This window comes from Pleurodeles waltl, chromosome 1_1 (genome assembly GCF_031143425.1).
Source record: "Pleurodeles waltl isolate 20211129_DDA chromosome 1_1, aPleWal1.hap1.20221129, whole genome shotgun sequence".
Taxonomy (NCBI): domain Eukaryota; kingdom Metazoa; phylum Chordata; class Amphibia; order Caudata; family Salamandridae; genus Pleurodeles; species Pleurodeles waltl.
The window spans coordinates 76,997,712-77,024,035 of NC_090436.1; the positions used below are offsets into that span (position 1 = coordinate 76,997,712).

Genomic DNA, 26,324 nt, shown 5'->3' on the forward strand with positions numbered 1-26,324 from the left:
CTAATAGCCGTCCACAGCCCGGGGTAGGGGGGTCCCAGTACAGATGCTTTCCGCCCTCCGTGGGGGGGGGGGGGGCAGGGGGATCCGTTCGCACTAAACACACAATCCCCTCCTGGGAGGGCGCACAGTAACCCCCACCCGACCACTTTCCACGGGAAGGGACCGGCGCCCCCCCCAATCCTCCGCCCGGGCAGAGGTCACAGTAGCCCCCGCCGCCACACTTTGGGGCGTGCAGTGGGGCGCCCCGCACAGTAGCCCTTCACCACACGTTAGAGGTGGGGGGAGGGACCGGGCAGGAGTGCACGGTAGCCCCCTTATCCTCGGGCATGTGGGGCACCCTCCATCCTGTCTGCAGGGGTGCCCCTCCGCTCGGCTCCCCGCCCTGCACCAGCATCGTCCCGGTGGTCCCTCCGACGGCACAGCACCATCCGGCGGGCGCCCCCGCTCTCTCTCCAGGCTTCTCCTCTGTCAGCAGGGCCTGCCCTCCCACCCCTCCCCCGATCACTCCCTTGACGTGTAGTTAGCAAATGGCAGCAGAGAGGCCGATCCCCGCCGCACGGCCACTCTCCGCCGAGCCTGCCACTTGTTGCAAAAAAAAAAAAGAGATAAAAAAAAAAACAGGGGGGAGGGAAAAAAAAAAAACACCCTCCGGGGCTCCGGGCAACAGAATCAAAGAGAGATCAGCGACAATCCGGGGAGATAGTGAGATCCGGGCACTGCGAGGCTGCACTGGCTGGCAGGGACCCCCCCAGCAGCAGCACCCCGGGATCGGACACACGGACCCCCCCACGCCCTGGGAGTTTGGGAAGCTGCGCGGAGCGTCGGGGACAGCGCCCAGAAGCCGGGCAGGATCGGGCACACGGACCCCCTGCCCCCGGGCCCCCAGACCGCGGCACAGGAGGAGGGCGCCGGGGGATCCGCGGGCAGCATGGTTGACAACACCTCCGTGGCCACCAAGTCTCCCCTGGTAAGCGCAGCGCCGAGAAGGCACCTCGCCTGGCATGGGAGCGCTGTATTCCTGGTCACTTTGAAAGGGAGGGCTGGGGGGTGCCTGGGTGCGCGTGGATCTGGGTTACTTCCTTGGCACCTATGCTTCACGGGGGGCGCTATACTGACACCCAGCGCTCAGCTGTCTAAATAAAGTTTTTTTTTTAAATAAGATTTTCTAATCGGTGGGGAAGATATCTGCCTCAGTTACTTCGTGTGCGTGCGAGTTCACTCATGTGTCACGTCTGAGGGTTCGTCCACACTGCAAGGGATAAGATCACCCCCACCCCAGCTCCCTCCCGCTTTTAGAGTAAGAGAAGGCAACAGGGGTGTTTTCAGAATAAGGTGTTTAGGAAGGCAGTAAAGACTTGAGGTTCTAGATGGGGGGGTGTCGGGAGGCCCCACTCACTAGTTCAGTGCCCTTTTTTCCTAGAGTGGGACCTGGTTCTGGTAATTTAAGCTTGCCTGATGCCAAACAAACTTTTAGAAAAACAACTGAGATGCCTCCTTGCCCACAAACGTGCTGCGAAAAGAGGGACCCGGAGGTGGCAGAAGGGGGAGACCGTGGGAAATCGCCCACTTTGCCCATGGCTTAAAATGTCTCTGCCTGCTCTCATCACCCATGCATGCCCTGATCTCACTGCTGCTACCCGGCTCCTCCCAACTCTCATGCATGCCCTGATCTCATTCCTGCCGCCCGTGAATGCACCCACGCCTATCATGGTCTCACTCCTGCTGCCCACGCATGTGTTGGTCTCTCTCCCCTGCTGCCCCCACACTCTCATGCATGTTCTAGTCTCACGCTTGCTGCCCATGTCTGGCATGGTCTTTCTCCTGCTCCCCACATCCATGTGTGTCCTGGTCTCACTCCTGTTCCACACACCCTTGCATGTCCTGATCTCACTCCTGTTCCACACACCCTTGCATGTCGTGGTCTCACTCCTGTTCCACACACCCTTGCATGTCCGGGTCTCACTCCTGTTCTACACACCCTTGCATGTCCTGGTCTCACTCCTGATCCACACACCCTTGCATGTCCGGGTCTCACTCCTGTTCTACACACCCTTGCATGTCCTGGTCTCACTTCTGCTCCCAACACACATGCTTCCCCCCACCCATGAATTCTCCCTTCTCCACCCCCATGCATGTCCTAGTTTAACTCGTGCATGTCCTGATCTCGCTCATAGTGCCCATAACCATGCATGCCCTGGGCTGTTTCCTTCTGCTCTCCCCCACACCCATGCCTGCCTAGTCACACTCCAGCTAGCCTCTCCATACCCATGTGTGTTCTGGTCTCACTCATGCTTCCCTTCTCCAAACTCATGCATGTCCTAGTCTCACTCCAGCTGGCCTCACCATACCCATGTGTGTTCTGGTCTCACTCATGCTGCCCTCCCCTGCACACACGCATGCCCTGCTCTCACTCTTGCAGCCCTCCCCCACATCTCAGACCCCTCCCTTCTAATGCTCCAACCCACGCATGTCCTGGTCTCACTCCTGCTGCCCTCCCCAACATTCATGAATGTCCTAGTCTCACTCATGCCTACCTCCCCCACACCCATGCATGTATAATCTTACTCTTGCCTACCTCCCCCACACCCATGCATGTCCTAGTCTCACTCGTGCTGGCCTCCCCCAGGCCCCTGCATGTCTTGGTCCCACTCATGCTGCCCTCCCCCACACACATGCATGTCCTAGTCTCACTCATGCTTACCTCCCCCACACTCATGCATGTCCCAGTCTCACTCATGCTTACCTCCCCCACACCCATGCATGTCTAGTCTTACTCCTGCCTACCTCCCCCACACCCATGAATGTCCTAGTCTCACTCGTGCTGGCCTCCCCCAGACCCCTGCATGTCCTGGTCACACTCATGCATGTCCTAGTCTCACTCATGCCTACCTCCCCCACACCCATGCATGTCTAGTCTTACTCCTGCCTACCTCCCCCACACCCATGCATGTCCTAGTCTCACTCATGCTGCCCTCCCCCACACTCATGCATGTCCTAGTCTCACTCATGCCTACCTCCCCCACACCCATGCATGTCCTGGTCTCTCTCCCTCTCCTCCTGTCCTGCCCCACGTATGCATGTCCTGATCTCACTCATGCTGCCCTCCCCCACACCTCAGACACCTCGCTTCTGCTCCAACCAGTGCATGTCTTACTCTTACTACTGATGTCCTCCCCCACACGCATGCATGTCGTGGTCTCACCCTTTTTCCCCACACCCATGCATGTCCTCTCACTCATGTTGCCCCTCCCCACACCCATGGTTGTCCTGGTTTCACTCATACTATCTTAATCCATACATATCATGGTCTCCTCACTCCAGAGTCCATGCTACCACTTGCATATCTGTCTTCGCTCACTCGTCCTGCCCCTGAACTCATGCATATTATTGTCACCTCACTCTTACTGCCCCTTGATCAATGTATATCATTGTTCTCTTCCTCTTACTGCCTCTCAACCCATGCGTATCATTGTCCCTCACTCTTACTGCCCGACCCATGCATATCATTGTCCCTCACTCTTACTGCCTGACCCATGCGTATCATTGTTCCCTCACTCTTACTGCCCCTTGATCAATGTATATCATTGTTCTCTTCCTCTTACTGCACCCTACCCATGCATCTCATTGTTTCTCCTCACTCCTACTGCCTCATAGCCCATGCATATCATTGTTCCCTCAATCTTACCGCCCCTCAACCCATCACATCATTGTTGCTGCACTATTACTGGTCTTCGACCCACACATATCATAATTCCCTCACTCTTACCGTCCCGACAAATGCATATCATTGTTTCCGCACTCTTACTGCCCCTTGAGCCATGCACATTGTTTTGTTATTCCTCCTGCCCCTCGAACCTTGCATATCTTTGTCCCCTAACTCTTACTGCCTCTTGATCTATGTATATCATTGTTCTCTTCCTCTTACTGCCTCTCAACCCATGCGTATCATTGTCCCTCACTCTTACGGCCCGACCCATGCGTATCATTGTTCCCTCACTCTTACTGCCCCTCGACCCATGCATATTATTGTTCATGCACTGTTACTGCCTGACCCATGCATATCATTGTCCCACACTCTTACTGCTCCTCGATTAATGCATATAATTGATCCCTCTCTTTACCGCTCTTCTACCCACGCATATCATTGTTCCGGATTTGCTAATGCCCCCTCAAGCCATCTATCATTGTTCCTGCATTCTTATTGCCCTTCAATCCATGTGCATCATTGTTCCTGTACTCTTACTTCACATCCACCCATGCATGTCATTGTCCCTCACTCTTACTGCCCCTCTACCCATGCGCATCATAGTTCCCGCACGCGTCCTGCCCTGCGGCCCATACATATCATTGTTCCCTCACTCTAACAGCCCCTTGACCCATGTACATCATTATTCCCTCAGTTTTACTACCCCTCGACCCATGCAAATCATTGTTACCGCACTCTTGCTGCCTCTCGATTTACGCACATCATTCTTACAGCCCCTCGACCAATGCATATCATTGTTCTTGCACCCTTACTCTCCCGCAACCCATGCGTATCATTGTTCTCTCACTTTTACTGTCCCTCAAACCATGCATATCATTGTTCCCTCACTCTTACTGACTGACTCTCGAACAATCCGTATAGTTGTTCCCCCACTCTTACTGCCCTTTGACCGATTCGTATAATTTTCTCTTGCTCCTACTGCCCCTAGATCCATGTGTATCATTGTTCGCTCACTCTTGCTGCCCCTAGATCCATGTGTATCATTGCTCCCTCACTCTTGCTGCCCCTTGACCCATGTACATCATTGTTCTCTCACTCTTATTGTCTCTCTACCCATGCATATCATTTCCCTCACGCTTGCTGTCCCTCGACCCATCAGTATATTTGTTCATGCATCATTACTCCCCCTCGACCCATGCACGTCATTGTTCATGCACTCTTACTGTCCCTTGTCCCATGCGTATCATTGTTCCTACACTCTGACTGCCCTCAACCCATGTATATCATTGTCCCCACACTCTTACTGCTCCTCGACCCGTGCATTTGATTGTTCCCTCACTGTTACTGCCCCTCGACCCATGCACGTCATTGTTCCCTCACTCTTACTGCCCCTCGACCCATGCACTTCATTGTTCCCTCACTCTTACTGCCCCTCGACCCATGCATGTCATTGTTCCCTCATTCTTACTGCCCCTCGACCCATGCATGTCATTGTTCCCTCACTCTTACTGCCCCTCAACCTATGCATGTCATTGTTCCCTCACTCTTACTGCCCCTCGACCCATGCACGTCATTGTTCCCTCACTCTTACTGCCCCTCGACCCATGCACGTCATTGTTCCCTCACTCTTACTGCCCCTCGACCCATGCACGTCATTGTTCCCTCACTCTTACTGCCCATTGACCCATGCACGTAATTTTTCCCTCACTCTTACTGCTCCTCGACCCATACACATCATTGTTCCCTCACTCTTATTGCTCCTCGACCCATGCACATCATTGTTCCCTCACTCTTGCTTCCCCTTGACCCATGCATTTCATTCATTGTTCATGCATTTTTACTGCTCTCAACCCATGCGTATCATTGTTCATGTGCTTTCACTACCTCTCGACCCATGCATATCATTGTTCCTGCACTCGTACTGCCTTACGACCCATGCATATCATTGTTCCTGCACTCTTACTGCCTCTCGACCCATGCATATCATTGTTCCTGCACTCTTACTGCCCCTGGAAACATGTATATCATTGTTCCCACACTTTTACTGCTCCTCGACCCATGCATATCATTGTTCCCGCACTCTTACTGCCCTTGACCCATGCATATCTCAGTTCATGCACTCTTACTGTCCCTAGACCTATGCGTATCATTGTTCATGCACTCTTACTGCCCCGTGGTCCATGCACATCAATGTTCCCGCACTCTTACTACCCCTGTACCCATGCATATCATTGGTCATGCTCTCTTACTCCTCTTCGAAACATGCATATCATTCTTCCTGCACTCTTACTGTCCCTCGATGTATGCACATCATTTTTACGGCCCCTTGACTAATGCATATCAGTGTTCCTGTACTCTTCCTGCCCCTTGACCAATGCATATCATTGTTCGCTCACTCTTACTGCCCCTCGACCTATGCACATCATTGTTCTCTCGCTCTCCCTCGAATCATGTGTGTTGTTCCCTCACTCTTACTGCCTCTCGACCCATGCATGTCATTGTTCCCACACTCATACTGCTCCTCAACCCCTGCATTTCATTGTTCCTACACTGTTTCTGCCTCTCGACCCATGCATATCATTGTTCCTTCACTCTTACTGCCCCACAAACCATGCGTACAATTGTTCCCTCACTCTTACTGCCTCTCCACTGATGTATATCATTGTTCCCTCACTCTTACTTCCCCTCGACCCATTCATATCATTGTTCCCACACTCGTACTGCCTCTCGACCCACACATTATCATTGTTCCCGCACTCGTACTGCCTCTCGACTCATGTAAATCATTGTTCCCACACTCTTACCCCCTCTCGACCCATGCATATCATTGTTCCCTCACTCTTACTTCCCCTCGACCCATTCACATCATTGTTCCCACACTCTTATTGCCTCTCAAACCACGCATATCATTGTTCCCGCACTCATATTGCCTCTCGACCAACGCTTATCATTGTTCCTGCACTCGTACTGCCTCTTGACTCATGTAAATCATTGTTCCCACACTCTTACCTCCTCTCAACCCATGCATATCATTGTTCCTTCACTCTTACTGCCCCACAAACCATGCGTACAATTGTTCCCTCACTCTTACTGCCTCTCGACTGATGCATATCATTGTTCCCTCACTATTACTTCCCCTCTACCCATTCATATCATTGTTCCCACACTCTTATTGCCTCTCGACCCACGCATATCATTGTTCCCTCACTTCTACTGCCTCTTGACCCATGTGCACCATAGTTCATGCGCTCTTACTGCCCCTCAATCCATGTGTATCAGTGTTCCCGCACTCTTACGGCCCCTCGACTGATGCATATCATTGTTCATGTGCTTTCACTACCTCTCGACCCATGCATATCATTGTTCCTGCACTCGTACTGCCTTACGACCCATGCATATCATTGTTCCTGCACTCTTACTGCCTCTCGACCCATGCATATCATTGTTCCTGCACTCTTACTGCCCCTGGAAACATGTATATCATTGTTCCCACACTTTTACTGCTCCTCGACCCATGCATATCATTGTTCCCGCACTCTTACTGCCCTTGACCCATGCATATCTCAGTTCATGCACTCTTACTGTCCCTAGACCTATGCGTATCATTGTTCATGCACTCTTACTGCCCCGTGGTCCATGCACATCAATGTTCCCCCACTCTTACTACCCCTGTACCCATGCATATCATTGGTCATGCTCTCTTACTCCTCTTCGAAACATGCATATCATTCTTCCTGCACTCTTACTGTCCCTCGATGTATGCACATCATTTTTACGGCCCCTTGACTAATGCATATCAGTGTTCCTGTACTCTTCCTGCCCCTTGACCAATGCATATCATTGTTCGCTCACTCTTACTGCCCCTCGACCTATGCACATCATTGTTCTCTCGCTCTCCCTCAAATCATGTGTGTTGTTCCCTCACTCTTACTGCCTCTCGACCCATGCATGTCATTGTTCCCACACTCATACTGCTCCTCAACCCCTGCATTTCATTGTTCCTACACTGTTTCTGCCTCTCGACCCATGCATATCATTGTTCCTTCACTCTTACTGCCCCACAAACCATGCGTACAATTGTTCCCTCACTCTTACTGCCTCTCCACTGATGTATATCATTGTTCCCTCACTCTTACTTCCCCTCGACCCATTCATATCATTGTTCCCACACTCGTACTGCCTCTCGACCCACACATTATCATTGTTCCCGCACTCGTACTGCCTCTCGACTCATGTAAATCATTGTTCCCACACTCTTACCCCCTCTCGACCCATGCATATCATTGTTCCCTCACTCTTACTTCCCCTCGACCCATTCACATCATTGTTCCCACACTCTTATTGCCTCTCAAACCACGCATATCATTGTTCCCGCACTCATATTGCCTCTCGACCAACGCTTATCATTGTTCCTGCACTCGTACTGCCTCTTGACTCATGTAAATCATTGTTCCCACACTCTTACCTCCTCTCAACCCATGCATATCATTGTTCCTTCACTCTTACTGCCCCACAAACCATGCGTACAATTGTTCCCTCACTCTTACTGCCTCTCGACTGATGCATATCATTGTTCCCTCACTATTACTTCCCCTCTACCCATTCATATCATTGTTCCCACACTCTTATTGCCTCTCGACCCACGCATATCATTGTTCCCTCACTTCTACTGCCTCTTGACCCATGTGCACCATAGTTCATGCGCTCTTACTGCCCCTCAATCCATGTGTATCAGTGTTCCCGCACTCTTACGGCCCCTCGACTGATGCATATCATTGTTCATGCACTTTCACTGCCTTTCCACCCATGCATATCATTGTTCCCTCACTCTTACCCCCCTTGTTGCTCGCATATCATTGTTCCTTCACTCTTACTGCCGCTCGACCCATGTCTATCAGAACCCTCACTCTTACTCCCCCTCGACTTATGCATGTCATTGTTCATGCACTCTTACTGCCCGTCGGCCCATGTGTATCATTGTTCCCGCACTCATACTGCTCCTCGACCGATGCATTTCATTGTTCCCACACTCTTACTGCCTCTCGACCCATGCATGTGATTGTTCCCTCACTCTTACTGCTCCTCGAGCTATGAATATCATTGTTTCCTCACTCTTACTACTTCTTGACCCGTGCATATCATATCATTCTTAATGCCCTCGACCCTTACATATCACTCTTACAGCCCATCGCCCCATGCATATCATTGTTCCCTCACTCTTACAGCCCCTCGACCCATGCATATCACTCATACATCCCCTCGACCTTTGCATATCAGTCTTACTGCCCCTCGACCCATGCATATCATTGTTCCTGCACCCATACTGCCCCTCGACCCATGCATATAATTGTTCCTGCAACCTTACTGCCCCTCGACCCATGTAAATCATTGTTCCTGCACCCTTACTGCCTCTCGACCCATGGATATTGTGGCCTTCTCGCCCCTGCACCTACCCCTGTGACTCCCACCCACTATTCTGGGCCCCGAACGCCTGCTGGACCCACCCACCCCCATGCACACATCCTGCCCTCTCGCTCCTGCTACATACAACACATGCACGTGCAGGCCCCTCCCTCACAATTACCCCAACAGGGAACACATGCAGATCGGAGGGGCGGTGGGGGCTTAACTACACTACCCTGGAAGTGGCTGTAGGGGCAAAGGGCACAGTATAATCTGGATTTGTGCAGTAATAAAATAGTCCTAGAGATGAAGGTTTGGTAAGGGGTGTAATTCGGGATTTGTACTAAAACACTTCCAGTGTTAACATACGATTAACGTGTAATATAAATACTTCCTCTGCCGACAGCGTAGTTTGTGAACACGGAACCAGCGAAGGTCTCCAGACATCGGGGAGATTGTGTAGGGGACGGGGCTGACGCTTCAAGGCGCTTCGGGTTTATGTGAACGGTGGGGAGTAGCGTGTTTAAGGGGGGAGTGATGCTGGTTACTGGGTGGTTAAATATTACTGCTTTGGTAGTTATATGCTGATAGGAATTTGGGGTGGCCGCTTTGATGAGAATGGGGTGTTGTGAGCGTGCCGGACCCCTGGGGTCGTTTCTTGGTGGGAGAGCGGGCGTGAGAGCCATTGGGAGAGCAGAGGAACCCCACCCTGCGAGGATTGCAGGGGTGAAGGTTTCCAGGGAGGAGGGGGTCGGAGGTTGTCGCGTGCGTGCGTGCGCTGGTGGAGGGGGGGGCGAGTTTAAATGACTCAGAGATGAGCACCGGTAACATACCTGCCCAACAGATCCGATCCGGGTGGGAAACTCCCGATTTTTTAAGCCAAAAATCGGTCTTTATTTTGGCTGCCCCCCGCCTGAAATTGCCTCTGCTTCATTAGAAGTTAATTTGAGAATTAGTTCTCCTGGTTATATTTCTAATATCTCCCACTTTCTTCTATTAAAATGTTGGCGACTATGGAGTAAGCACTACACACTGTGCCGTGCACCCCCCCCTCCCCCCCCGGTAACAATACTACTTTAGAGGGCCAATAAGGACTTTATTTTTTATTGTACCCCTAAAACGGGTGTGGGGGGTTTCCACGGAGTGGTGGCGGAGGCGATAGATGGGTGGGGTGGTTAAAACCGACACTTTCAGGGAGTTTTGTGCTGTTGGATACATTATTAAAACTTACATGAAGACTTAAGCCTCTTTTGCTGGCGGGGGGGGAGTTTTTTTTTTTGCAAAAACTAAGCCTGTGAAGAGCGAGGTGCAGATTCTGGAAAGGGGGAGATTTTTAGGGAGAACCAGACGAGTGGACTGAGCTGCCCTGCATGGAAGGATGCAGTAGAAAGCATGGGCGCCGCCCCTGCATATTACCTGCCCCCCGGGACTCTGGCTACCAGAATGCACCCCTATTCATCCGGGGTGCCCACAGACCTAATCTTACCCGCCCCCACTTTTTGCCCCGGCTGCCTGGCAAACGAGGATACGGCGATCAGCGCCCAGAGGCTTCTCCGCTCCACGGACCTCTCCCCATCTCTTTCGGAATCTATGAATAATATGGCAATTTTTTCGAACACATATATTTTTTTTCTGCAGTTCGCGTTTATTTTTGCGTCATCTAATGCTGCCAACGACGAGGACTGTCTCTGTTTCTCCCAGTTTCTCTTCCCCCGCCAGATGTGTTTCATTACATTTTTTTTTTGTTCGTTTCGTTTCGCTCCGTTCTCTCGCTTTTCGGTTATGACTCCGTCCCCGTTTCCCGTCTCTTTTGTTTTTACCGTTTATTTATGTCCCTTTCCCTCCAGTTGTGCTGTTATTGCAGTTGTCCGTTGTGTTATTTTTACACTCATTTCTGTTTTTCGTGTTGTGCGTTTTTCAGTTTTTTTTTCTATTTTTCTTTGCAGTGTCTTCAGTGGTTTACGTTCTATCAGCGCGTGCCTTCCCTTATATTTTATGTCTTCCGTTTTTTCTTTCCCTGAGTTGCATCTGTCGTCAGCCTCATCTGCGGTTTGTTTCTGTTTCTTTCTTTCCATTTGTTGGCCAAATTCTTGTTCCCGTGTTGTCATTCCTCGCAGCCGTTTGCCTTTTTTTCCGTATACAATGTTTGTTAACACGCTTACAATAAATACACTTTTAATTTCCTTTTGGTTAATGAACTCTATTTGACTCTCCTTTGACCGGCTCCTTTCAGACATTCTCTTTTCCGTTTGACTTTTTTTCCCTCATATTATTTTCCTGTTGTTTGCCCGCACGTACGTACCGGTGCCTTGCTCCACTCCTCGCGCCTGAGTTTTAATCATTTTCACATTTGATCTCTGTCCGCCATTTCCGCCCTTCGCCAGTTGTCTCAGTGGCTACACAGCACCCCTGCTTATTGTCCCTCGGTTCTATCCATCTACCCCCTCTCGGCACCCATCTCTCACCTGTAACTCCTCACCTGGCTGGGTCACGAGCCCTGGCTTCTCTCTTTACTGCCTCTCTCGCCAGTAAGGGGATCCCTTTGCGTGTTTGGGGTGCTAGCAGTAAGGCTCTCACCTTTAGGGGTGCTAGCAGAAACGCTCTCACCCATCAATGTTGTCTGATCTCTTCTCTATTTCCTCACCCAAGTGGTGAGCAGCGTCCACTTCAGTTTCATTCGTTACCTTAGAGCAGGGGTCTTCAAACTAGGGAGGTATGCCCCCGTGGAGGGGGGCTGGGGCTCAAGTGATCCTGGGGGGGTGGGGGGGGGGGGGGGGGTTGCCAGGCTCTGGCCAGAAAACGCATTATGCAGATAACTGTGTTTTTGTTTTAAGCACAAAAAACATTACTGCATTTTTAAAAAGGTAACATAACTTAACTTCAATGTTTAAATAAGTCTAGCCATGTTTAAACAATGGCAACTTAAAGGACTAATAGTGACAAAAACTGAAGGGTGCCGGATGATTATTTTTTTTCCCACTGAGGGGAATGACATTAAAAAGTTTAAAAACCACTGCCTTAGGGTCTATTGTCAGTGAGTCACTGGTATGTTTCTGCCTCCTTATAGCCCTAAATAGGTCTCGGGTATTCTTACAGTCTCTATATTTATGTGTAAAAAAAAAAAAACAAAGGTAAAGTCCTACCTTCCTTTATATATCGTACATTGCGCCCAGGATAAAAACAACACAGACAGAACTTCATGTTGGATGGACTGCTCTTAATTCAGTGGTAACTGATAAAACACTATCTTAAGGTGGTAGTGATACTGCAAAGGAGAAATACACAACATGCAGACAACAGTGTTCAAATACACAAGTGGAATGAATATTCATGCAACATTTCTATTGAGAGTTAGAATCCCTATTGCTGAAACAGGTATGCAAAGGAAATTGCACCCAACAGCATTCCCTGAATATACATTACAATATTTTAATTCATACGCAATCTTTGTGGTATACCTCAAGGTAGTTTCAAAGGTTTGAACTGGATCTCGATAAACATGTCCAGAAGGTTATATCTTAAGAACTCCTGCTACGTATCTAATAGGTCAAATGTGCCCAGGTCGGACTATCGCACCAAGGTGGAATGAGGTGGTCCATGATGAAGCATGCCACAATACGTGGATGAGGCCACCTCATCCAGTATCTTAGGGTTCTAAGTTAGTGCGCTCACCTAGGATAGCTACACCTCACTAGAGAGAGAGGAGAAAAGGACCCCACTCCCTCACAAAATAGGTCACAGTATTTCTTTGAGGTTGTGCATCTTCTAGAGAGGCAAATACAGTGATTGAAGCCTCCAGTTCTCCCTGTGTGTTAACATTGTTATTATTATCCCATATCTGAGTCATTGTCAGTTTTAAAGAAGCGGTCCAGTTGTATAGGTATTTGGGACTGGCAGTGGTGGCCTATACTAAAGTTCTCCAAATTGTCCAGCAGTGTGCGTGACAGATCTCGTCAGTTATTCCGCACCTGTTCATTTGTTGATGCCTGTTTTTGGCTGCACAATACTGGTGATGGACAACCTTTGTAGTAGATATGTCGTATAACTTTCAATTTGCTGCTACTGCTGCATAATATGGTCTCAGTATTACTATGGGCCATAATTGTTATATACATTTGTACATCACTATATAATCCCACAGCAAACCATGGGTTAAGTCTTCTTAGCTTACCTGCATATCAAAAGCAGTTTGCTAGTTGGGTTGTTTCCAATCTACGAATTGTAAATTGAGGATTGATCTTGAGAGTGCAACTGTCTTACTCTGTTGCCGGGGTGTGGGGTGGTGCATTTCTTTAGAAAATAACCATATTTCCAATGGTCTTCAGAAGGGTTTATGCTCCCGGATGCTATGAATGCTGGCTGGTAGTGAGTTCCAGTGCCTGGTGGCTTGTACTGAGAAAGCAGTGCTTTATACGGATTTCTTATAGGAAGGTGGTATGATGAGACGTAGGGCAAGCCTGGAGTGCAGTGTTCTGTTGTTTTGTTTTGCTTGAGTTTAACTTGTAGGTGTAGTGGTCTCTTCCTTGGGAGTCTGTAGTCTTTGTGGACAATGCAGAGCCCCATGCACATTGCCCTTCTGGCCATAGATACCCAGTGGAGTAACTGCAGGACTGGAGTCATGTATTCTCTTGTGTGAAGGCAGAAAAGAAGCCTTGCAGCAGCATTTTGGACGAGTTGTATTTTGCGTATATGTGGGTGTGCCAAGCTATAAGGTGTTGGCAGAATCAAGTTTGGAGATCACAAGTGTGAAGATGGCCTGCAGTTTATATCGGTATGCAAGGTAAAGGAAGATGCAACATAATGTTTTCTTGGTGTAGGTGGCTCTCTTTTTGAGATTGTTGACGTGGTATCAAGGATAGGTCCGAATCCTTGGTGACCTTTAGGTTTCTAACTTCTTATGATATTGTTAGACAGGCCTCAAGTTCCCTAGGCCATTTAGCAGTAGACTGGCATTTTTGGACATTGTATGCAGGTCATAATCTTTCTTTCTGCAGTATTGAGCTCTAGATGGTTATTCTTCATCCATGTGTTTATGGAAATAGGCAGTCATCAAGTTTTGAATTGTAGAGGTCTTTGGGACTATCCATTTTTGGAAATTATTTGGGTGTCAAGTCATAGTTGGAACAAGTGAGGTTGAATGATTTAATCAGGTTTAGAAAACCTGATGGACCTCTTGGTCAGTGAGACAAGAACCAATCCATTTTAGAGCATGAGGTCCTTGTAGCAATGTTTAGTGGTAGAAAGTGTCAGTTGCTTTCTGCACCTGACCCTCGCTTCTCTCCTCCCTGGCGCAGTACCTCCTTTCTCTCGTCTTGGTCGGTCAGTCACTGATCCCTTCACTTCCTGTGACATCTCCCTTCACCCATGTTCTGGCAGTCGGCCCATCCATGAAAACTTCTCTAGTGCTGCAGGTGCCAAGTATGAGAGCTTCTCGCCTTAGACAGCAAACTTCTGTTCTCTCTCTGTCCAGGTGCAGCCATCTCCACTGTCCTGCTGGAGACTCCCACAACAGTCTTTCTGCTCACTTGGTCTCTTCCATCTCCTTCTATAGCCTGCTGGTTACTATCCCCTTCGGCCTAGAGTCTCACACCTCGTCGTAGTCCGCAGGCATCACATACAGAGATCTGCACTTCCACACTCAGCATACCTAGCACGGAAAATGAATGTGCCAGCTCAAAAACACAAAGGAACTAGATGGACAAAGAAATGCTGACGCTAGAAATGCCGACATTAAAGAAACAAAAAAAGCTCAGACATTCGTTCTCTGGTGCAGCCCCAAGAATGTGGCACGCACATGCTATATGAAACATAAAAACAAAAATGGAAGCAGTTTTGCTCCTGGATCTTTCATGTCGTATCAGTGCCCTAAGCCCAATCTCCTGCTGCTTTCAATGACACCCACAAATTCTGAAGACACCACTCTGACTTTCTAAGACACTCACCCCAGTGCCTCTACCAGCATCCTAATAATGTCTTTCTCCACTCTCGCCCTGGTTCGTCCAGTGACTACCCTCTCTTCCTTTATGGCAGCAACACACTTCCCTGGTACTTACACCCCCATACATACTCTTTAGTGTCAGTGACTCTGTGGGTGGGACAGGGCCCCTTTCCACCCCCATACCTACCCTTCAGTGTCAGTGACTCTGTAGGTGGGATAGTATCCCTCTCCAGCCCCAGATATACCTGCATAAGGTACCCCATGCATCCCCGTCATTGGCTGTCCACCAGGCACACTTGTTTCTTTCCCCCATCGCAGACTATTATATACCCATGTCAGTGAGTCTCCACCAGGCTCTCAAGTAACCCACTCCATTGACCCAATAACCCCATCAGTTAATCACACTGGTCCCTTCTGTAACCCCTTTCCCCAATTCACTGTCAAGTACTCTCTATAAAGATCAGTGACTGTGGCATCTCCATCAGGCCCTCAAGTAACCCTCTTGCTTAACTCTATAAACCCTCCAATGCTTACCCCTGGTCCTCTTAGTAATCCTCTACCCCTCATCCCCATCAGATACCCTCTCCCATGGCAAGGTAAACCTATCAGTGAATCTCAACCAATCCCTCTGTCTCTCTGCCCAGGCCAGGTATCCATATGTATCCTTGCCAGTGACTCTCCAGCAGGCCATCCTGTAACCATCACCAGTTAATCCCCCAGCCCTCTCAGTAAGACAGTTAGTAATGATGACAGTGCCTCCCCCACTAGTCCTATCTCCTTCCCCGGTAACTAGTACCCTCTCTCGTGGTTCTTCAACCCTGTCCGTGACTCTGCTATAGGCCCTTCAGTAACCCTGTCCGTGACTCTGTACCAGGCCCTGCAATAACCCTCTGCCTCTCTCTCCCCACAGGGCTCCTTCTCCTCCCGCGGCCCCGCTGGCGGCCCGCTGCTGGTGTCAGCCGCCCCTGGGGGCTCGTCGGCCCCTGGGCCCGGGGTTGGGGTGAACGTGCTGGGAGGCGGCCTGAAGCTGGAGGCGGTGATGGAGACGCTGCAGCGGCAGCAGGCGGCGCGGCTGGAGCGGGAGCGGCGGGAGAGGGAGCTGCGCGGCCTGCTCGAGGCCCGGCTCCAGCAGCAGCAGGCCCTGGCGCTGCGCCACTACCAGGCCGCGGGGCCTCCGCGCAGGCCCGGCCTCATCGTGCAGCCCGCCCGGCAGCCCTCCCCGGCACCCGAGGAAGAGGAGGACTACGACGATGAGGAGGACGAGGAAGAGGGGCCCGGGGCCGAGGAACCGACGCCGCCCCGGTACCTGCCGCCCCCCAGGGCCCAGCCTCCGGACTCCCCCCAGGGGCCCCCGCGCACCCCCAGCACACCCCTGCCAGGACACTCGCACTCTCCCCCGGGGGCACAAGGGCACCACGAGTGGACCTACGAGGAGCAGTTCAAGCAGGTAGGACGAACCTTGTGTCGATGTATTGTGTTCCTGCAAGCGCCCTTGTGCCATCTCAACCCACTCCTTCAAAAATACAAAATCACACTGTTCAGTGCTAAGCTTGTATTCTGTGCCACTGAGTGACCTGCTGTCAACATAACATCACTTATTCCTAAATAGAACATCACTGTGTTTAATACTCAGCTTGCACTGTGTGCCACTGTGAGAATTCTGCTGCCACCAAAGCCCCGCTCCTTCTAAAATACAATAACAAGGTGTTAAGTACTTGTACTCTGTGACACTGTGAGTGCCCTACTGGCAAATACTCAATATTGAGTTTGTACTGTGTGCCACTAAGTGTCCTGGTGCCATCAAAAGCCAAGAGCAAGGCATTCAAATCTGACTTTGTACTGTGTGTCACTGTGAGTGTCCTGCTTCCATCACAACTCAGCTCTTCCCTGGATACAGGAGCAATGAGTTCAATTTGGAGCTTGTACTGTGTGCCACTGTGTGTAATGCTGCCATCACAACCCAAATCTTTCCAAAATACAAGCGCAAGGGGTTCAATAGTTAAGCTTGTATTGTGTGTCCCACGAGTGCCCTGATACAATGCAAACCCAAGAGCAAGTTGTTCTGTACTGAGCTTGTGCCCTGCACATCTGTTAGTGTCCTGCTACCATCTTAATCCCATTCTTTCCAAAACCCAGGAGCAAGGGGTTCCAATACTGAGCCTGTACTCTGTGCCACCGCGAGTGATCTGGTGCCATCACAACCTACTCCTTTAAGATTACTCTGCTTAATACTGAGCTGGTACTCTGTGCCACTGTGAATACCCTAATGCCATCTTCACCCCGCTCCTCTCAAAATACAAGATAGCTGTGTTTAATACTGAGCTGGTACTCTGTGCCACTGTGAGCGTCCTGGTGCCATCAAAACTCCAATCTTTCAAAAATCTGAGAGCAAGGGGTTCAATACTGAGCTTGTACTGTGTGCCCCATGTTCTCTGTGCCCGCCCTGTGGAATCATCCTCTTACCAGACCTCATTTAACGTGCTTTCTGGTTACTGTTCTGTGATGTATGCCTAGGACTGTCCTGCAGCCGCCACAACTATATTCAAAGAAAAACCCAACAGAGCGGTGCTGACTTCTCTTTGTAGCGTGTGCCCCTAGGAGGGCCCTGCAATGACCACTACTTCATGCTTACCAGAACTCGCAACCATACAAATAATGTGATTGTAAATTAACTTTGACCCATCACAGCTTCACTCTTACCTGAACTCACGAGTACGCTATTTAATACTATGCCTATAGTGTGTGGCCGTAGAAGTTTCTGAAATATTGTGCCTGTGCAGTGTGTGCCCCTAGGAGTGTCCTGTAGCAACCATACTTCCGCTCTTCCAAGTACACCAGAGCCTGGTGTTCAATTCTTTGTCAATAGTGTGCCTGTAGGTGTGCCCTGCGGCGAGCATAACTACACCCATGAGCATGCTGTCTCAGTACTGTACCTGTAATTGTGTATGTGTGCATTCTGGAACTTGTAGTATTCGCTTTAATTGAACCCACTAGGCTTGCACACTGGGTAATGAACAAGACAAGTGTAAAAACATTGTTCTCATTGGGGCAGGTAGGTTGCTGCCTATAAAAAAAAGCAATGTGCGCAAATGAGTTCCACCTATTTTACACCTGTTAATAATACTGCATTACGCACTGTTTTGCTAACACTGTTACCACCAACTACAAGCTGGAGAAAAATGTGCCTGGAAAGCACAAATGACACATTTCATTAAAGTGATGGGCAGTGGTGCTGCAGGGGACGCAGATACCATTGGGGCATTTTTACCACTATCTTTCAGACCTGAGTGATCCCCCCCACTGACTGTAAACTGTTCCTCAAGGGGTGCCCGCTGTGCCATGTTGCATATCTCATTGTATAGTGCTTTTCTATAGTCATGTGTTGAGGTCTTTTCACATTTGTCACGATTTATCTCTAGTTTGTTAGTAAACACTAACTAGTGCGAAACCTTAATTTACACACCTATATCGTACATATGATTCCAGAATACAGGAGCAGTCTCCAACCTCTTCTGTAGTGAGAGCTACTTCTGATCAGTGAAAACCACTCTGAGCTACTAACACACTTAATAATTGCTGCGGTAGCAACTTCATCAGACAAGGTCATCTGGTTCTTTTCATCAAGTTTTGCACACTTTCACGGTGACTCCTGTATTCCACACTTGAGCTACTATGCTGCTTCTTCCCAGCCCAGAGGCTGTACGCACATACGTACACAGTGACTGACAGCACCGTGGCCTCCCTCAGCAGGTGACTTTGCTGCCTGGGGCTACATGCTGTCATTTACACTGTGTGTCGGATGGAGCCTGAGGCTCTGCCATTGGTTTGGCTAGCTGCCACTCCAAGGGTCTGAAGCTCAGCGGTGCTGTCTCCCGTGCTGTGCAGGAGGCTACACTGCGAAGCGCTAGATCAGTGGCTCTTAATCTGTGGTCTAGGGACCCCTGGAGGGTCTACGAAACATACTCGGGAGGTCCACGACTGCTTAGAAAATCAAATATTAACAGATTATGAAACTGTATATAAATAAAGAAGCAACATGTAAAATTGAGACATTTTACATGAAATTAAGGTTAAAAATTAAGTTAGTAGCCTCGGATTGATTTGTGGGAACCAGCTAAGTGCATCAAACAGAATATAGTATGGGTAATGAGGGGCCTCAATTGAATTTAGAAAACCTCCAACTTTCCCATTAAAAATATATATATATTTGTTTCATATTTTATTTGTCAATAAATAAAACACTTCATTGTTTGTGTATTTGTATAATGAACGCTTGTTTCTTTATTTTGTGTGTATTTTTTTACAGTTCAGATCATTGAAAATGCTTAAGTTGGTGTGTCCAGCTTCCAGTAATGACTCAGTGGGGATCCCTGGGTTTCAATCATGATTCAGGGGTCCCTAGGTTCCAGTAATAATTAAGGGGGGGTCCACATCAGTCAGAAGGCTGAGAACCACTGCTGTAAATTACGTTCTAGGGATGAGCTCCGTGTCCAAGCACCCTACTGGCAGGTATAATGGTGGTTCCAATGCTACACACTGGTGGCCTCGGTAGCAGACCTATATATTTTAATCTAAATTGTAAAAAAATCATGGGGGTGTCTGAAGAGGGCGCAAGGGACAAGGATTCAGACAGGTTAGCGCCCTCTGACCAGTAAGTTTACAAACGTGTAGGAATTCACTTTCCACACTTCTCGGGGACCTTAAGTACAGGCAAGGTCAGGCAAGCCCAGGTGGTGCAGAAAGTGGAATATGCTCCATTCTGTTAGATTTTACTTAATATAAAACCACTGCAATTTCAAGTCAGGATTTTGAAGACCGACTGCAAAAATTACTTTCGCAAATTTGAACCTCTAAAATTGCGGCAACCAAATTTTCGAACTTACCTATGATCCCACAAATTGTTTGACCTACGTCTAGTTACTAAATGTAGCCAAAATAACTGTTTATTAGGTGTGGGTACATCTATTATTATTATATTATTCTAACCGCAGCCCTAGCATACTTGGTGGCAAGTGGTTCATAGTAGAATTTGATGCAGGTAGACATTTTAGGCCATATGTACGAACACTTTTTCCCATAGACACAGAATGGGTAAAAACCTTTGCTACATCTGGCCCTTTGTGTGCATTTAGATTGCGTCCAGTTTATGTATGGTAAGGCTGCTTTTTCGAGTTATTTTTTGCAAAAAGAGGTTTTGTGTCTACATCTGATAAAGTATCAGCTGAAATCACTTTTGCACATGAATAAAGGAGTATATTTTGATGTGCATGATTTTTACGTGTATGAAAGAATTTATACGACTGTCCGAAAAAAAGCAAACTATGCACGTTGGGAAGCGTAGGGGAGGATTGCTTTTGGAGGGCAATTTTCTCTGTTGTAAACTCTGGCAGTCGAGCCCCTCCCCCACCCCTCTCTCCGTGTTTATGTCTGTTTAGGGTGCCACATTCTTCGGCCACGGCGCGGGCTGGTTTGAAAGCGGGCGCTGCCATTCCCGGATGCCTGTTTTAGGGCACAGAACAGTGGTTCCCCTCCCCATCGCGGATCCGGTTTCCACGCAAGCCTTTTTAATCTAGCGTTTCAAGTGATCCTATCGGTGTGCGGCGTTAGTCACTGCGGGGACTGCACATGTCCCTGCAGGCCTAGATAAGACGAGTCATTCCACGGCCCTTTTATCAGGGTGGGACCAGCCCCGGCGTTAATCGCATGCACTTTAGTTGTCCAGCCCACAAGCTAACAAGGGACGCATTTTAACACAAAAGCACTGTTCCTGGGCCCCTGGCATATTGTCAAATGAGGTATAATTTATCTGAAAAATGTCTTCACAAATTAACTACAAGCTATTAGAACCCTAATTTGCAAAGGGGTCGACATCTAGTGTAACGAGAAAAATACTTCTATTTGCCAGCCCTTTATTTCAAACACTCACCAACAATAGGCCTGCTATAGTAGTTGATGACGTCAGCGGGGGTGGTTCTGCGATCTGGTATGACATCACTCACCGGATATTCTGTGGATTTGGGGGGCGGAGTGTGACCCTCCCCGACAGGAGGCAAGGTCTCCAAAACACAGGTTTGAAACATTTTTAAGTTTACTCCTACTTTTGGGAATTCAGTTCCAACGTTTGTGATTTTTTTTTGGGGGGGGGGGTGGTTTAAATTCCAACTTCTATGCGATGCTCTGAGTTTTCCAGGAGTCGTCACATGTAAATGTTTATGGACGTAAAGTTTGCAGTGGGTGTATAATCTAGCATTGGAAATGTAATGCACATATGCATTTGCACCATTTTATTTTTTTTCGCTTGTCAGTTGTAAAAATATGTTTTTCTGGGGAGAATTCCTTTCCCAAGAAGCCTTTACAGCTGTGCCCACGTTGTAACATCCAATTACCGACCCGTACTATGAAATTAGTGATTATGAAAATGTCTTGATACTGTCAGCGTTCGTGCATTAGCAAATGCTCTCTGTGATGGGCATTGCCGCCAGTTCCTATTACATTAACTTCAACTGGGATTTAACTGCATCTGGAACTATCCGTGCACTAAGTGGAATATACATTTTCCGTAGCTATATAAAACCAAGGTGCGCAAAATATTGTAAAAATCGGCCCTCTAGCAACTAAGGGATGTGCTGCTGAGCAAATCTTTTAATCTGTTTGTGTAAATCTAATCTCCTAATTATCCAAAATACGAGTGTTAACAAAAAAAGATTTGTCACCCAGACAGTCACGTGCTACATAAAAAGTGACTATAGGTATAGGGGGACCCCGGGCTTCGAGTCTGGGCGACCATGGCTGGCAAGAGAGCTCATTTCCTGTTGTTTTGTTTTTGCAGCGGGGTGGGCGGGAAAACACAATGAAATGCACTTAGCGAGCTGGGAAGGGAGCAGGTGTGATAGATGTGTGATTTAAAAGAAGCCTGTTTATCCCCACAGAAAGGAGTGCAAACACGGGGCTGTTTTGGTTTAGATGCGTGGAAGGATAAGGGGTGAAGGCCGGATTACAGACAGAGCCCCATGGCGTAGACAGACACACAAGAGGGACGCCTTCCTGATGAATGTGTGTGTGGCTGGCTCGGATCAGGTGGTGTCTTCGGGACACATGCAGGGAATCTGCCTCTCATACCGCAGCATCTCACCAGGAAAGAACAAAATGTTGGGAAAACTGCACCATTTGGGTTACAAACTGTACGTTTGTGTGATCCCTCCCCCTTGCAAAGTTATTAGTCTGTCTAACCTCGTAGGCCCTATGCGTCGACCTGTCTGTGCTCTCAAGAAGCCGTCCTCGCTGGGTGTTGTTTCCAGGAGTCTGTGCTGTAGGAAACACTCGGTTTGCAGACTAGGCGGTTTTGTTTTGTGTACCTGTTTTTTTTCTGAAATCTGGCATAAAAGATTCAGTCGGGAATTGCGACCTGTGCCTCTAATCCTGTGTTTTATATATAAAAAAAATAAATGCACCCAATTATGTCCGTTAGACAATTTTTTTTTTCCACGGTGAAGCGCTAGTCCGCAGTCACGCGGATCAATAACACGAGTGTGGGTCGATGTTTTTATATATTACACAACGTCTGCTATTCGTGTTAAACAAGTCGCCTTTACCTCCTCTGAGCATGTGAGTGTGGGAAATTAAAGCCAGATATTTAAAAATAATTGTTTATCTGTGAAATGATTTGTTTGAGGTCGAAGAATGTAGTTTCATTGCATGACAGAATTGCAGAACGCACCATCTCAGCTGTAGCAATAGCGCCTTAAGGCCTGGTGTATGTTCCAAATATAGGCCACGGCCCGGCTTACCCTCACAATGGGAGACTTTAAAGCAACCCGGCTGACTCATTGATACAGGGAGACCGTCAAATATATTCATTAAATGGGAACAATTTATAAACTCCGGTTTTAGCCTGATATGCGTGCCCAAAATGGCCTCGGCCCCAACTTTAGACACTTCTGATTTTAAACGAAACGCACTTCTGCTCACCGAGGCGATAAACACGACCACACTTCGCAGAGTTCCACTTTAGGCCTTCTTGTCACAGTGAAATAAAAATCGGTACAACTATATAATTACGATTATTACACCTTACTTTCACAATGACATTAAACCACGGCCCCACTATTTCCGTGAATTTTTGTAATATCATTGACACCCAATGAGAGCTCGAGGTACCCTCAGTGCGACACACAGTGATAGTTTGAAACAACCCCGCCGCAATGTGAGTGAGATTTAAAAATCATCTTAATGCTACCGGAGAGATTTTAAACGAGTCGTATTTTAAAATGCTTCATTTTTAATGTCCTGTTTTCGCTCCGCCCCCTTCGCCTTGTAAGAAACAGGCCAGAAGTCTTTCTTTACAACTCGCCGGTGACTTTAACTGCAAAGGACACATCTTTTGAACATATGGCCGAAGGAGGGCTTCTGCATTGAAGTGTGACTTTTAAGGAAATACATCCCCCCTGCCGTGCCCATAAAATACCAGTACACATTTTTGAAGTCATGTGGCTCACAGAAAGACCAAAACATGTTGACCACTGATGGCTATTTTTCTTTTTCGTTTTGTCAACATTTATTTAAAAAAAGAAACCTGGAAAAGTGTTACTGGAAAATGTTTTTAGTTTAACTCTTTTCACATTTTTTTATTTTTATTGCTTGACAGAATTGTGAAATAATGTCATGGTTGATTCACACAAGCCTTATTTAAATGCAATTTGTTACATTTTAACTCGCAAGCTGTACATTATATACCATAAGCCACGAAGAGACCTCTTTCTTGAGCAGCTGTGCACACCTGCCCTTGTTTTTCTGGAATAATTTCTGCATTTGTCTGATTGACATCAATATATGACGAAATGAATCTCCAGAATCTTGTCAAATGATTCTTCCTTTTATGAAGATTTTGTGGAAGTTACAGAGTTATAAATTGTTTGCAAAAGTACCTCATGCCTTGGGTTTAATAAACAACGCCTTAGTCCTTCGACATTCACTGCAGGGAACTAAAATATTTTCTCCCTTAGAATGTGGGTTGACTGGAAAGACTTGTTTTATACCGATGAAAATGATTCATTTCATGCTTAAAATAGCAACTTCAGAACTGTACTGGTTAATAGGAATTTAATGAGGTTAATGTTTAGTCTGGTGAAGCCCTTAGTTAAATAATGGTTAGAAGCTGAAACGTCAGTGACATCAGTGAATTAAATATAGGATTACATTTGTTATAAGTGACAGTTGTCCAGTAAGTACAGTATGATCCGTTGTTGAGAGGTTGTGTTAATTTTGTATTGTGGGCAGAATGGCATTTTAGGTAGCCCTGGGTGTATGACTTTGCAAATGTTTTCATGCATGGCATATTAATATGAGAATATAACAGAGAAGTTGTGTGTATTCTCTAAGCCTTGTGATGTACAGTTGACCTTTAAAATGATATTGGTTGAGCTTTTGTTTTCATCCATCTGATATATTATTTTTTGCTGGGATTGCTATTGGGAGTGTCTGTTCTTATTATGTTTACAAATATGGTTGTGTAGACTCTTTTGTGTGCCATGCTGGCAATCTACTAATATACATGATGTTGCCATGCCATATAGTTATTCTGCTCACACAGTACATTAGTTGGTGATGTACTCCAATGCTGTTGCACATTTCTGGGAGACCTTTTGTGCTGATGGTTCTTTTCGGCCTCTACTCCTGTGGAGTGAAACCCCATCTTAAGGAAGTTGAGGTGACCTTCGCTTTAAGGGATCATTTCCTTTGGCACAAGCTCTAACAGAAGCAATTGCTTCCTGTGGCACAACCTTCACCTTGTGGAGCTGTTTCCTGTATCAGGTTCTCTAGACCTGGGCTCTTAACACTTTCTTGTAGTCCGTTCTCATAACAATACAAGCTCTGTGCTGTGTGTGGGCGATCCTTGCCACTGAGGATGGACAGTTAAATACACCTCGGGCCTTAATGGTTTGTTTGAGGGTTTCTTGAACATCAGAACCTCCCAGGGTCCGTATTTTTTTGGCGTGCCTGGTTTTCCTGTCGGGAGTAGAAAGTGAACGTCACCTGCAAAAAAGAGATTTAATTCAGTGGTAGGGACCTTAAGAACTAAATTGGTCGTATGATCTTTCCAGCAGTGTGTAGATTTTTGGAGAGTACTGAAAACTCATTATTTCAAGGGAGACCTTTTAAAAATGAACTTTTGTATTTTTTTCAAGCAGTTTAAAAATATTTAACGTAAACCCTTTTAAAGCCACAACTTAAAAAAAAACCACAGGAAACAATGTGCCTCAAAACCTTTTTTTTAATTGAAAAAAACTGAATTGCGAAATGCTTCAGGCCGTTTAAAGAACATTCCTGTCATGTCAGACCATTCACAAACATTTCCACTACAGCCCAGTGCGTGTTCCTGGACTAGGAGGTGGGTGGGTGGGGGGAGGGGGGGGGTTAATTCGGAAGATCCCAGGAGGAAAAGCTTAGAATCTGATCCTGTTGCTGTTTTAGTAATGGCCTGAAAACGCTGTGAATGATACTTGACAAAAACGCAGTGTTTATTTTTTTGTTTTGTTTTTTTCATTGTTTTTTTTATTTATTTTTTAGAAATGCTCGGAACATAAAGTGTTTTTATAAGCTACAGGTTTCTTGTTTGGGGGTCAGGTTTTTTAATGCTTTAGAATTGTTGCATACACTCTATGAATGACATCTTTTGTGGCAACATTATGTAGAAAGGTCAGTAGTCTGAGAGCATCATGCGAGATGAGTTCACACGGGCCTTCTAGAGCGAGTGTTAATCGTGCCTTTTGATTCTTCTGAAAATCTGGTGGGCTCATACTGAGCTCTGCACTAACTTAGAAATCGGGTAAACGCAAACGGTGTTTTCGCCCGATTCTTAGACCAAAGCCAGCAGCCATACCTGTTTTTATTTATTTATTTAATTTTTGAGCACTCGAATTCACCCTGAGACTAACAGGAGGAATTTGCGTGTGGAAAATGCGTTGGTAACACAGGTTATTATTCCTCATTCTTGTCTTAACATATATAATTGGGTTGTAAAAATGTTTGGGACAGCAACGTGTAGCAACTGTTTTTTTGCCAACTGTTTTTTGGGCTCACAAAAAGTGCAGCAGTCTTAAAGAGGTGCCTGGTATCCTGGTGGGGTTTAAAGTGAAGCCAGGTAGAGAGTCAGATTAGGAAAGCTTATGTAGCCTGTTGCATGTATTCAAGGTCTGGGAAGGTTTCTCTAGTCTGCAGCATTTGAGCTGGGACCAGATGGTCTCCTAGCCTGCAGCATTTGTCTAGGGCTCAGAAGGC

At 47.5% G+C, this 26,324-nt stretch overlaps 1 protein-coding gene across 1 annotated transcript in view; it reads left to right on the forward strand.

Annotated features, from left to right (window-relative positions):
• The first annotated feature begins 608 nt into the window (after positions 1-608).
• The window catches only part of ARID3C (AT-rich interaction domain 3C), a 318,060-nt gene continuing 292,344 nt past the window's right edge, over positions 609-26,324 (forward strand). The window contains exons 1-2 of the mRNA XM_069214965.1: positions 609-967; positions 15,958-16,494. Of these exons, the coding sequence (XP_069071066.1) occupies positions 929-967; positions 15,958-16,494 (576 nt within the window). The 5' untranslated portion in view covers positions 609-928. The remainder of the gene's footprint in view (positions 968-15,957; positions 16,495-26,324) is intronic.